This window comes from Sinohyriopsis cumingii, chromosome 5 (assembly GCF_028554795.1).
Source record: "Sinohyriopsis cumingii isolate HCF-2022 chromosome 5, ASM2855479v2, whole genome shotgun sequence".
In the NCBI taxonomy this organism is placed as follows: domain Eukaryota; kingdom Metazoa; phylum Mollusca; class Bivalvia; order Unionida; family Unionidae; genus Sinohyriopsis; species Sinohyriopsis cumingii.
The window spans coordinates 2,489,580-2,504,554 of NC_142965.1; the positions used below are offsets into that span (position 1 = coordinate 2,489,580).

General features: G+C 32.8%; 1 protein-coding gene across 1 annotated transcript; it reads left to right on the forward strand.

Annotated features, from left to right (window-relative positions):
* The first annotated feature begins 329 nt into the window (after positions 1–329).
* On the forward strand, positions 330–11,335 carry LOC149798528 (uncharacterized). Its single transcript, XM_089956935.1, has 2 exons — positions 330–513; positions 9,376–11,335. The coding sequence occupies exons 1-2, from the start codon at positions 491–493 to the stop codon at positions 10,424–10,426; spliced, it is 1,074 nt and encodes a 357-aa protein (XP_089813061.1). The 5' UTR covers positions 330–490; the 3' UTR covers positions 10,427–11,335.
* The last annotated feature ends 3,640 nt before the right edge of the window (positions 11,336–14,975 follow it).

The following is a 14,975-nucleotide window of genomic DNA, read 5'->3' on the forward strand; positions in this document are numbered from 1 at the left end:
GCCACGATTAATTCGCCCAATTTAATAACAGGCCTTTCGCGCCAGAAGTCAGTGTTCAGCCTTTATATCCAATAATTGGATTTGTCATGGGGCGGGCTTTATGGAAATAACTGTAAACATTATCAATATCATTTGTATCAACCAAGTAATCGAGTCCGTAAACTCTAAATAGGTGGTGGATAATTCTTTATTGAAGCATCACGAGGCATATCGGCTGCAAATTAAATGTTCGGCTCAGGTCACGTGCTAACACAGTACCGCCCACCATGAAATAAAATGAATTTTCAGGATCAAAAGCAGGTAAAAGCAAACGTTATCTCCGACAAAATTGAAATTTAAAACTACTTTACAAACACACTATAAGTGCTCTACCTAAAAGACATCAAATGATCAGCTTGTGGGACCAGTAAGAACACGGTGTTTGTTTGTAAGGAATACGTGTGAAATAGTTTGGACTTAATTTACCTATCGCCAAATATTAACAACGAAAATGTTTCCTGCTGTTCACTTACGGTAAGTAAAATAGATAACGTGTCTTTACCGATACTTTTCTATGAAAACCAGAAGGTGTGTCTATTCATTATTGTGAGTGTTAAGTAAAACGTATGCACATAAATATATACTCTGACATATCGCAATATATTATTATCATTCTATTTTCATGAAACCACGTGTTTGCACAGAATTTTAAAGTACGATTAAAATATATTTATAAATTTTGCTTCGTCTAATGTTGGTAGCCTTCTTTCTTACGCATTTGCATGTTGGATATAACAATGCATAAAATGTACAGAAAAGTCTATACATTCATGGAACTGATATAAAAGACAACATACTTTTTTTCTTCTTAAAACAGGTGCTCTGGCAAATATGAGAAGATAAACAAGATTTAAAAAATTCTTTATACATACGTTTATACACTTTAATTACTAATCAAAAGCAGCGTCGTCTATTAAAACGATCAAGATGTCTTTTCAAAAGCAAATCACGTCACAATGAATCAATTATATTACCAATTATAAGTGTTAGAGACAAAATAAATGTATGCAATATTTTACGAATTGACAATAAAAATATGCTAGAAATTATGAATAATTATAATTCGAAATAGCTGTAATAGCTAGATAAACTTTGTCAGTTGGGTATATCATGACTAATTGTAACTCAGTATAGTAAACATATAACTAAATGTAACACAGTGAGGCATACACATGACTAAATGTAACACAGTGAGGCATGCATATGACTAAATGTAACACAGTGAGGCATACATATAACTAAATGTAACACAGTGAGGCATACATATAACTAAATGTAACACAGTGAGGCATACGTATGACTAAATTTAATTCAGTAAAGCATACACATGACTAAATGTAACATAGTGAGGAATACATATGACTACATGTAACATAGTGAGGAACACACATGACTAATGTTACTCAGGTAAGCATATACATGACTAAATATAACAGAGAAAGTAACATACATATCTAAATATAACACATCAATCTAAAATGTCTCGACATTGCAATTTTCTTTTTCTTTTCTGGAATTATATGACATACATAGGTAAACATCAGAACAAAATTTTATTAAGTTACACAATATTGAAAATCAAAGAGAGAGTGAACTTTTCATCGTTAATAAAATAACCTATCAAAGCTAGCTCATTATTATCAAAAACTAAAAGCAGTATACCGCGAAATATGTAATAGCAAAATATGCTTAAAACAAAAGCATAGCTTGAACTTAAAATCCTTATTTTGGGGGTAACGGGAGTGGGAGGATGGGAAATTTTTGTAACAAATCTGTGAAATAAATCCGCTTGTACGATATTTGCTAAGAACATTTTCCTTAAATATGAACTGTATTATGCAGTATTTGTGCAGCGATGTCCAAATGCATGTACTCAATATGTTTCATGTTCAAAACTAAGTGATTTTCAGTGAGATAGGTTAATAAAGAATAATATCACAAATCTCATTTAAATATACTTAATAAAAGTGAATCATAAGCAAAGTCTGTTTAACCTTAGTGACTTAAAATGGATGAATTCAGATTATAAAGCAACAATCGAAATCATGACCAACAGCGTCGAAGTACGTTTAACATACTTTGTAAGATCTCCTGTTCCCGTCAGTTGAACACGTTTTAAGATCTCCCGTCGTCTATCAAATGAAAATCGTAGCAAAAGAAATTCAAGTGGTATGGTACATAAATAAAATTATATCAAACGAAAAGGAATCAACAATGAAACAAATGCATGCGCTGTCAGCATTTAACCAGTGTAAACTATTTACATGAGAATGTCGTCTGAAAGCTGGCATTGTAAAAAAAATTCAACGTTAATGTTTTACATTTTAAAATGCCTATTCATATATTTAGTCATTAGCGAATTTAATACTTGTACATTTTCTTGAGAAAATATTTGATATGGCCGGATAAGCGAATATATATAAATAAACCCTATTTGAAGTCTCGAACTTTTATAGTATTATTAATATTCCAAATTCCAAGCAAGCTAGAACGTACTCTTATTTTGATTGTCATTCTCCTATCTTGAAGCCTATTATCTTATAATGATGAAACGAAACGACGTTTGACTATACTTAAACATTTTTCCCAAATATTTATGGGTGATACATCGTTCTACTTAAGGTTCGAACATGATTTGCATTTCAGTCAAATTATCATAATCATTTAACTTGCAGCATGACGAGAAAATGGAAACTGAACTTAAGTTTTCCATCGCATCAGTAAAAATGTATGCTTAAAACGATTATGTCATTAATTTACCGGATATGAAATCACTGCGACGTGTAAAGTGGTCTCCAATTGCTTTTAGGTTTGTCACTGGAACTTATAGCAACACACAGTGGCAATCATACTGTATTAAAAACGAAGAATAACTGAATAAAGCAGATAATAAACATTACGCTTTCGCATGCGTCCTTCGTGTAATAATGTCGTGACAAAGAGTCCAGATCTCCACCAATATGAATGCAAATAACACAAGGAACGTTTGACCAATATTTTGGTTCAAATTTTATTTTTGCTTTCAGTAATATGGAGTCGATAAAATAGTCCATAAATATAAAATAGAAAATAAATAACAACGACATCAGCAACCAAAACAATGACTATTAAAAAATATAAAATGAGTCACCTAATGCATTATTTGAAATATTTAACACACAAGAACAGTTTTTAGGTAGGTCAGCGTTGCAGAGGAGTACAGTTGTGAGCTAATCGATTCTCAGAACTGTCTATGGATTCTAGATAGTTCCATGCAAATCCATTTCGATGACTTCCATCAAAATTTTCACAACTTAATTATATCCTGTTTTGTAAGGAAGCTTAGCTTAGGACAATCACTAAAGTGCAATAAATAGATTGTGTCAAATATGGAATATCAATGTTGTTACAGAGGAAGGTAAATAAAGTTCATGTTTGTTTTATTTATTTAATTAATTGACACGTTCTAAGAGTCATTAGGAGAAGGGCTTTAAACACAATTAATCTTTAGTCATCGTATTCCATAAAAACAATTTAAACGATCTTCAAACTCAAAGTATCACCAAGATAAAGTCAGTTAATAGACGCTTATTATAATTCTTTCTGTTGTTGTTATATGCATCATTATTTTTATAGATGAAAGATGTAATATTTGCAGTAATAATGTATTCGATCAAATTGTTTTGGAAATATAAAGAAAGCGACAGTTAGGATCTATAGGTCTCACACAAATATTCGGATATGCATTCTTGCTTGAACACATAACGGATGCCAAGAAACAGGACCAAGTTATTGTGAAATGCTTCCATATTTTACGGAGAAATTGTCAGATGGAAACAGGTTTTATATTTTCGTAGATTCATAAATGTTTTTGAAGAGATAAATGTCAATTGAGTGTGGTTGCCCTGGTATGAATTCAACTAAAGGTGTTATTTGACACTTTTTGTGCTATTTTTCAGAGAAACAAATCTCTCTTATGTGGTACCTGTTAACATATATATTTTAATAGTTCGTGTCATTTGCCTTGGATATATATAATTAATTCGTTCTGTTATAAAAGTATTAATTGATTCAGTCACGAAATAACGAAAGCATATTTGGCTCTCAAAATTGCATAAAACACAATGAATATGTAATATCTGGCATCAAATTTACCTGACGGGTCGTTCTGTCCATCCATGAAAGACAACGCATTGAACTCTAATAAAATACGAAGTTATATGTATGCAATATAATTCATGTTTGAAATAAGAACATACAGCTTAATTATTACAAAAGTCTGTACTTATAATAAAAATAATATGATTGGACAGGTCTTCAGCAGTTAAACCCTTATTAATGCCATTCGGTTTATAGATAGCCACTGTTGCTAAATTAGGCCAGGTTTTAAAAAGTGCTGTATTCTACCGCAATAATAAATCTATTGGAATATTGAATTCATTTTAGACTAAAGATAAGGTTTGCTTGTTTTCATCGAAAGGAGAACCTTGTGATTGATAATTTATTCATGAATTTGCAATATAAAGATGTTAGAGCACACACTCACAAGTCCGCGTAAAAATAGACCTTTTTGACCTCTAGTCTAGAAGTTCATTTACATGGTCCAGTCTTTTGAAGGATGTCGAACGATTTGTACAGTCAAATGAAACTAGATATTATTTTCATCGCTACAGATTATAACATCTATACATTGATAATTTAATTATTCGCTAACCTGACTTGACGCAATGCGAGCTGTTCATTTTGCGTTATTTTAATCAGATATTTTACAATTTCGCCAAAAATTACCTCAAGATTCAAGTATTACTTTCTTTTGAGGTTTCCATAACGAGTTTCACATTGGTTGTCCTTTAGTCAAATGCGGTGACGCCTTTAATGTACCAGTTTGCAGTGTACATTTGATACGAATCAATAACTCAATAATTTACGACAGAACGCATTGCGTGGACAAGAGAGGAAGGTGAGATAGATGCAGATTCTTGCCAGATGAAACAATCATTTTTCTCATTGTTCTGGACTCATCGAGACAAATCGAATCTATTCACACGAATATTATTTTTCTGCTTGATGAATAATAAATAGGCAATACTTGTGAAAGTGTTGTGCTTCATATTCAGACTTAATTTCAATCTGTTAACCACATATATTTTTCTCGACATGAGATAAAGTTCTATATGTTTGCATTGTAATGACAATTCCCCACGCTAACCTTTCATAATATTTGTTTTACTCTCTGGCACCAAAAATGAAGTAATACTTTGTGTCTCTAAAGAAGAAGTATGATCTCAGAAATATCTTTACCATTTTCTACAGCATTAAGGCCTAACAAGAAAAGAATATCTTTAGCTTACGGTGAGTAGGTATCATTCAGTCGGTTCCTGCAAGGTCAGTTACACAAAAATTGCAGTCATTTCTTCAAAGACATACATTTCGTAACGTGACCAATGCTGACTTATATATACTCTGTCCAAGTTAAGGTGTATCTGATATCATAACTAATGCCGTGGATTTCATTTTCTGTAAATCTAGGAAAATAAAGAAAATAAGAAAGGAATTTAATTGGTGCGTTGATGACTTTTACGACTCTAAAGGCAACGTTTGTTAAATTAACTATCAAATCACAAGAGAAAGAAGAGATACATATATGATGCAAAACATAAAATAAACAAATTAATATAAAAAATAAACGCACTGACATTTATGTTCAAATATGACATTTAGTACATTGCATAAGTAGGCTGGGATTTTTCAGCACCTAATGTACATGAAAGTGTCCTGTACGAAGCAATGTATTGGCTTGTGTTCTTCTAGCTTATAAAAAAGAAATCTGAAAATAGTTCAGCTCTATTGTCATTGGGAAACTTTGAAAACTCTGAAAATGATCTTAATTTGTTTTCAACATTGTGACTAAAATAGCTAGTATACACGTTATTGTTTTTAAATCGATTCCCCGAATATCGATATTGGTTGGAAGAAGTTCAAAGGACGTTAAGTTGTCTGACAGAAGTCTTTGATAAATTAGATTTATGAACGTGTTCATTTGTTTTATGTGAAATTTACTTATTTGTCTTAATAACATGTGTATGCTTTTCTTCTTCATCTATTATTATTATTATTATTATTATTATTATTATCATTATTATTATCACTACCGACGTCCTCATTATACAGTCTGCGACAGGTAGTAAATCAAACGATTTTGGAGTTTAATGATTTTGCTTCGGATTAAATATAAAATGAACACTTTGTTATCCATAGAGCGTTAAAATAAAAAAGAAACGTATACATAAGGTATTAACTGTGGCGCTGATCCGACACTGAAGACGGCGCCTGAAAACATACGCTTTCCAAACTAAGTCCATCAACACAGCTTGATTGCTTTATTCGTTCCCCATCTTCACGACCTCGGCATGCGTACCGTAATATGAACATAGCGGGACGATTTTGTTTAATATCATAAAACCAAAATGTATTTTACCACTGACGGCTTTCTCTTTCATTGAATAATTGATTTGGAAGCTTAAGGGAGCACCTTCATTTTGTCTAAGTCATTTCACTTGAGGATTTTAGTGTATGCATTTTATTTCTCAGCTTTTAAGTTTGGTAGTTGTATAGTATTAGCCATTTACCACAATAAAAATAAAACTTTTAATGGAGAAAAAGTATAAACCAACATGACAATCAAACCATGAACCGCAGAATGCTTTCTCACTAATACAAAACTATCGTAAATTAAAGCTCTCTAGCAATTTTCGATGGTTCTGCCAAAATTGGAAACATTATTAATTTTCATTTTTAATGTAGCTATTGAAAGATCAACCTTTTAATTTTACATAACTGTTTTATTAATTGACGTATCATTTAATTGTTTGATGTACAAAACAAGATATAATTGCTTTATGTAAATGTGAACCTAATTAACATTGACACGCTTGCATATTAATTACTAATTAACATTGATACGCTTGCATATTAATTGCTAATTAACATTGACACGCTTGCATATTAATTGCTATTTTCAACCGTTGCATTGTTACTATTTATGCCTTTTATAACTTTCAAGCATAACACATTAATGGAGTTGAAATAATGAAGTTAAAAATATGTCGATATAATAGCAAAATAGCTATTTTGAGCACATTTATTGGCCTATAACAATTTAGACACATACTGTGCTAAGATTGACGATCTAAACGGAGTTTCATTCATTTTATTTCCTTTTTTATTTCAAGTTGGCATTGATAAATAGCTCAATAGCTCATTATGTACGGTTACGAATTACAAACTTAAGAACAAATATTATATCTGCAATCTGTTTCATGTCTCTCTGGATATATATATATATATATATATATATATATATATATATATATATATATATATATATATATATATATATATATATATATATATATATATATATATATATATATATATGTGTGTGTGTGTGTGTGTGTGTGTGTGTGTGTGTGTGTGTCCTTTGTTGAGTTGCTAGGACTGTTAGTGTTTATTTTGTATACAATGCTTTGTAGTGTGGATACAATGCTGTGTAGTGTGGCTATAATCCTATGGACCATAACACAATATAACATTTCAGTAGCTTTTGCTATGCTAGCATTCCAGTCGTATTTGTCTTAATTTCCTATAAAGCAGACCTAAGCAATCCAAACGAGAATTAAGGTGATTTGTATCGTAGAGAAGAAGATAGAAGACAGGTGACATTTTGTTTTCAGTAAAGTATGTGAAATGTTCAATAATGGTATATTGAAGAAGTATTTAATTAAATAACATATGTTTTTTAATTTTCACATAATAATAAATTTATTACTGGACACAACTTTACGACATTACGCGCGTATAAGCCGAATCCAAATGCAAACTGCATACACCTAGTTTTCCCGCGCAAAATAAGTTGGCAAATCTGGGTCTATGGAGCTTGTTAATAACATTGAGTAGAACAAACATCATAGACCCGGATCTGCGTGCACAACATGTGATGGCAGTTGAGGGACTATACTGTTTTGAAGTTTTGCCAGACTTGAAAGTGAGTATATATGGTAATAAAGCATTTTAGTGTTGATCATGGTGGAGTGTAATCTATACGGATATATGGGCAGTTGAATCCTTGTCAAACTGACACGCAATCAGATACATCTGTGTCGTCAACACTAATCTTTGAATGTCACTTTAGTCTTGGAATATTTGTCACACCCACAATAAACGTTTTCACATGGGTAGGACTGTTGTTGGTGAAGGGCTCCCCTCTGTGGCTCGTGAGCAAGTAGATGAACAACAGAGTCATTCGAGACGATGGCACCGGGTCAGCCATTCAGGAACTGATGATATTTCGACGTTGCTCCTGATGAGTGCTAATCTGTCTTTTTAATGTATATTTGCTACCCGATGCCCGACTTGCTTTCTTGTCTGCTGGTTAGATTATTCAGTAGCAAATACTATCAGGGATACAACTGTCATTAATTATCTAATTCCTAATGTGTTATGAATTCGAACCGCAACAATGATATATACAGGCAGATGACACGATTGAGGTAAAATGTATTAGACTAAAAATAAACTCATTGCGATGCTCATTCTCTGCTATTGCAGATTACAATCCAATCAACACCATCGAATATGCACACCCTTCCAATAACTGCTGACAGTGTCAACATGAGAGCTATGATATTTTGAGCAGTCCAATAAATGTCAATTTAAGCTAGTACTGCAATTTATAGCAGACGATAGTAGACATTTTTTGTGGATTATTTTCTGCAAGCATGATGGATATCACAGGTTCTCCATTTTAAAAAAAAATCATTGCTATATGGTTGAACTATGACACGGATAACATGGTTGAACTATGACACGGATAACATCAGTGACGATTTTCTAAAGCCATTGCAGAAAATGAGAGAAGTGATTTTTTAAACGGCCGATTTTATACACGAATTTCCGCGTCATCCGTAACCCTAAAATCTTCGCTCTATATGGGATAAAGATAACAGCTCAAAAACACCGTTTTAGATCAATCTAAACAATTTTAAACCATTCCTTTGGATTTCATTTCAAAGAATATGGTAGATTCTGTAGAATTTCCTGGCCTCTTGTTTATTATCATTACTGTTTAATGTTACTAGAACTGATTTCAAATGATAGTGTACTTGTTGCCATCGTCACGCTATCCACGTAACGCATTGCTAGGCCGAATTCAGGAATATACAAGAATATGACTGTTTACAAACTTTGTATTGTAGTACACGTGTATGTAATTGAATAGGCACCATGTCAAAGATACTACTGATGCCATGACACGTGCTCCATAAATGTGCACTACAATTTCTTATTAATATATTTCAGGGGATCTAGTATATGCGAGGGAGCAGCAGCCAGACTGGCGTCTGAGTTTCAGAAAAGTCTTAATCAACAGGGATTACGTCCGCAGCCCCAGCCCGCACATGCACATGATATGCGTACTTCCATGAGTGGTCTATCCCTTGGAACGCTAGGTACGACTGCTAGTTTACAGCCGTTTTCAGGACTCTCCTTTACACCTGTCTCAGTGCCTGCATCTGCGTCTGGGGCAAATCTAAACCCAGCATTATTTCAATATCCAGCTTCTTTATACCCCTCAGTTGCGCTGGGCGCTGGTCAAGCGAATGACTTTAGAGCATGGAGTTTGTATCAAGCCGTTAGTCCGATACCTTTTGCTGGTGACATAAGTAAGATAAAAACACCAATCATAAACAGGAACTATCTGGAACTTGCCATGCTGGTTTGTAATACCTTTCGTGGAAAATTGTTTCCGTGTCCACATTGTCGTTATGTCACCGATAGAAGAAATAATTTGAAAAGACACATTTCGACCATGCACCAGGCATGCGAGAAGGTTCTCGAGTGCTGCGGGGTAAATTTCAGTACGAAGTCATCTTTGAGAGAACACATTATGATATTCCATCACAATGGCTACTCATGCCCATATTGCGGAAGGCGTTTCTGCAGAAAAGCTTTACTCAAGCGCCATTTATCAGTGCACAGCGGACAAAAAGACTACACATGTCCTCATTGTGACTACGCCACAAGCCATAAGAGCAACCTCGAACGTCATAAAAGGATACACGAACGGTTGAAATTGGTGGACGACAGTACAGGGGTAGGATACGAGGATTTCCGCACTACACTCGATCCACAACAACTTCCGGATACAACCGACTCGCAGTCCATTATAATCGAAGATGAATCAGTTGCAACGCGTACCAAAACTTTTCCTGACAATGATGAGTCAGACTCAGACTTGGAAGTGGAAGTTGGCCATGAAATCATTCCTTACAGTGAACTTGCAGTTTCCTCAACGATGCCAACGTCAATGGTTTCTGAAACCCCAGAGAAGGATCTAATACCGTCTGGTTGAAATAATATATATGAACATGATTGATATATGTAAACCGCAAATATTATTACAAATAGTGCCACTTGCGAGATTCGGTATTCAGTGACACATTTTGGCAACCGAATTACATTAAAACTAAGAGAAAACCAGTTGTCGCTATTATTCCCCTTCTATATGTACTCTCATCCCGATATAGAGGTTATTTGTCAATTGTCAACTATCATACGTAAGCAGATGTCAGGAAATTGACTGAAATCTAAGCTTAAGTTCAATTGGCTCTTTAGGGTAAACGTCCTTGAATAACAATGAATGAAACATACTGCTTTAAATATTCTTTTTTGTGGTACGCGACGCTGTCAGTCAGTTTTAATGTCTCGTGTCGCTAAATATAGAAATGTACGAAATGATTTTAAACGAGTTCACTAGATAGAAATGTACATTGTAACAATTACCCTATTTGAAAATATGTTCAGATTTTCTGACTTTTTATTGGTAGCAATTTAAGTTGCAAATAATTTATTTAAAATGATATCTATGTAGTATCAATCGACTGAGTAAATCGTTCTTGCGGACAAAATGGGCGTATACAATGTTTTCTGTATATAGTCATAATTTATGAATGCTTTCATCGCCTTCAGTTTGTAAATAAGTCAAGAGCATTCCTATGGATGGATCATTCAAAATCGTCAGAGTGTTTTACACCGATAGAAGGTATAAAGAGATTTACACCGAATATTTTTGAGGTGATTTTGTTTTGTTGCCTCCATTCATATGTGATTGATAGGACTCCAACAGTCCAGTAGCACCAAAAGCTAGCATCTACTTTGTTGTGTAATCGTAAGACTTAATAATGCATGTTATGAAAATGTGACCTATCTTTTGTCTTCGTAAGCGAACAAGTTGATTAAATTAGAAATCCCAAATCTAAAATGTCTTTATATTTTCTTTTCCCAATTGCTAATTAATGACAAAAGCACGACATTAATGCATTAATCAACAAAACATAGGCTAGTGTACTAGAAATGGTACACGCTATTATAGAAACATCATACGCTATACTAGAATCATTACAGCTAATGTCTTTCTTTTCAGTCATACACATTGGTGCAGACATTATTCATATTTTAGTAGAATATATATATATATATATATATATATATATATATATATATATATATATATATATATATATATATATATATATATATATATATATATATATATATAGTTACGGGTCTAGGCTCTTAAAAACATAACAAGAAAAAAGTGAAGACAACAAACTTTATAAAATTTAACAATTAATATTTCCCTAGAATATCAAGTGAAAAATGAGAATAAAACGACTTACAGTTTTACGAATCAAATCCAAAAGTAATCCAAGAATTAAAAAATAGAAGTCATAGTAATAAAAACCTGAATGAAACTGAGTTCGAATCCCGATGAAATCCAAAAGGGAAGACAATGACGTCTGTTGTAACCTGCGAAATGCTGCAGTGTCAATAGTCTCTTGTATAATCACAGAAAATATTCCAGTTTTCGAATTCTGTATAAATTTCGATAAATGTCCCTGTCCAAGAACTAATTTAGAGCACTAGTATTTCCAGGGAAAAGAATCACTTGAATTCAAAACAATTTGAAGAATACAAAATAATTATCGTAAACTGGATACAACATAAACAACTTGACGTCTCAAGTGTTAAGGCAAGACTGACAATTCTTTATCAATACGTCAGTAATAAGTATAAGACGCAAAACAGATTCCCGGATGGGAGTCAACCTTCTAGAAATTGTTACATGATAAATATCACGTCGTCCAGGTATGGCCTTTACTTAACTTAATATTCTTACTCTGAGAAAGAATTATATTAAAAAAAGTTGTTTACAAAAACTGTCACTGGTTCTAAATCAAGGTCAGAAACTAGATACAGTGTTTCTGTTATTAGGTGTTTACCAATGAATAGTAAAACAAAGTCAGGTCAAACAGAACTGAACTTAATTCTAAAACAAATCATGTCCAATAAAATAATATTGCATTACAATAGCATGTAATGGAATAAAAAAATTAAAACATCAGACAAACAGTTAAATTAAATCAAATATACATTACAGTATATGTATGTATGTATGTTTACATATATATATATATATATATATATATATATATATATATATATATATATATATATATATATATATATATATATATATATATATATATGTGTGTGTGTGTGTGTGTGTGTGTGTATATATATATATGTATGTATATATATATGAGATTTTAATCCTATAATCTGTATGTATTTCTTATTGCTGTTTTTCTATATAACTAAATAAACTTCATATTTATTCGTCAAATCAATGACTTCAGATAATGGTCTCATATTTAAATCTCATCGACAAAAAAAAATCCATAAAAATACATGATGAAAAGAAGCAATGAAAGGATCTTTTTGTGTCGCTACTATAATGACTGTCTGACAGTCAATTTCAATGATTATTTATAGACCAATTCATTAATTTCTATAAGCGACACTGATTTTAAAAAGTATGCAATGAAAGATGAAACTTAGCATTGATATGATGAATATATTACATAAAGAACAAAGAATCTTTCTAGAAACCGTTTAAGAAACCAGAAGGCTTCCATGTCAATGTAATGACTAATAAACACTATCATAAATCTCTCTTTGGACCTAAGTATTGCGGTTTATGCTGCTAGAATTAGATTCTGCGAAGAGAATTAATTGGACAAGAACATGTTTGAGAGTGGGGACTGGGTGACCCAATGGTCTAATACGCTCGACTTGCCGATCACTAACATTTCACTTCAGTCAGCGTGGGTTCGAGTCTAAGGCTCGGACAACGTGAGCATGTGAAAAACCTTGCCAATATCTTCCTTTAGGTCGAAGGTTCTTCCCGGGGTTTTCCCGAGTTTTTCCTCCACCAGATATTGCTGTATAACTTATCATTTGCTGAAAAGTGTGATTAAACCCACAACAACTACAGAATGAATTGAAACACACGCACACACGCACACGCACACATGCACACGCACACACACATTCTGTACATTTCTAAATCACTGGCCGGACTATTGATTGATATTACCTTCTATGGAATAGCCCTCAAGCACCACACTTGTCCAGAAACTGGGTAAGAAAAGAAACCAAGAAAATTCGAAGATAAACTATACTCAAACCAAGCGCTTCTAATCCGCAAGAATGAAAACGGACACACACATAAATTATTATTATTATTTTTATTATTATTATTATTATTATTATTATTATTATTATCAGTAGTAGTAGTAGTAGTAGTAGTAGTAGTAGTATTAATAGTAGTAGTAATACTAGTTGTAGTATATGTAAAAATATGATATTTAAATAAATTTGTATTTTCACAATAACGTATAATAGATTAAAGCTAAAAATAATAATTACTGGTTCTCATAGACGACGCTCTTTGGAATTCTCTCTTTTTCTTGGTCACTAGTTGCAATTAGATCAAAAACTCATCACGCATTTCACAGAAAACAAGCAAACAAATTTTAAAAAATAAACATTGGATTTTTTAATTTTTGTTTTCATAATTGATAAAACAAGTAGGAATATGGACCCCACAGGCCTGGAAAGAATTTAACAAAAGGGACTCATCATTTAGTCTGAAAAATACGAACGCCAATGCTAGTTTACACTAGTTTTGAAATTTAGATTATAAGGAATAAAATGCTGTGATCTCTAGACTATATTTTATCCGGGCAGACTGTTATATAATTCGCATTTAATTACCAGAACACGAAGAAAGTATGCGTGTAATGATTATCTGGTTTAAATATGTATTTTTCTATATATACATTAACAAACTCAGTCGAACTGCACGTTCTCTTAAATTAATCCTGTTAGTGAAAGTACAAATATAATAAAGATGGTTTTATTTCAGAGTTAAATTTATCGATAGTTTCGGACTTCGCTGAATAAAATGAGAGCATGAAAGTAGTTGATAACAAGTACTCTCTTTCTCTCTCTCTCTCTCTCTCTCTCTCTCTCTCTCTCTCTCTCTCTCTCTATATATATATATATATATAAGAGAGAGAGAGAGAGAGAGAGAGAGAGAGAGGGAGAAAGTCACAGAGAGAGGGAGAGAGAGACAGACAGAACAGACAGACGGACATACATGCAAAGGGAGAGAATTTCAGTGAGCATATGTTTCCTATTACAGGAGTTAAACAAACTTCTTCGAAATTTGTAATGTGCCCCATAATATACCTATGTTTAAAGAGGTCCAATGAGCCACTGTTTTCTAACTTGGGCAAGCCAAACTTTTTGTCATCAAAGCATATTTGTTGAAAACTTTACGCAAAGAATGCACCCATGTCACATTACGAAAATTATTCTCACAGACGTTCATACTAAGTACGGAAGTACATACTAAATACGGATAATACGTAGATAGCAGTGCATTTGTCTGAAAATGTGCAGACACAGTACCGACATGACACATTATTTGATGTATGCATATATGTATGTCGACACTCATAGTTCTTAAACACAATGGTCTTTTGGAAAGCAAC

What these genes read in the sequence shown, in the direction of transcription:
- LOC149798528 (XM_089956935.1), top strand. Translation starts at nt 491, where the DNA reads ATGTTTCCTGCTGTTCACTTACG. An exon ending in TTTCCTGCTGTTCACTTACG is followed by an intron (nt 514 to 9,375) that starts GTAAGTAAAATA and finishes AATATATTTCAG; the next exon opens with GGGATCTAGTATATGCGAGG.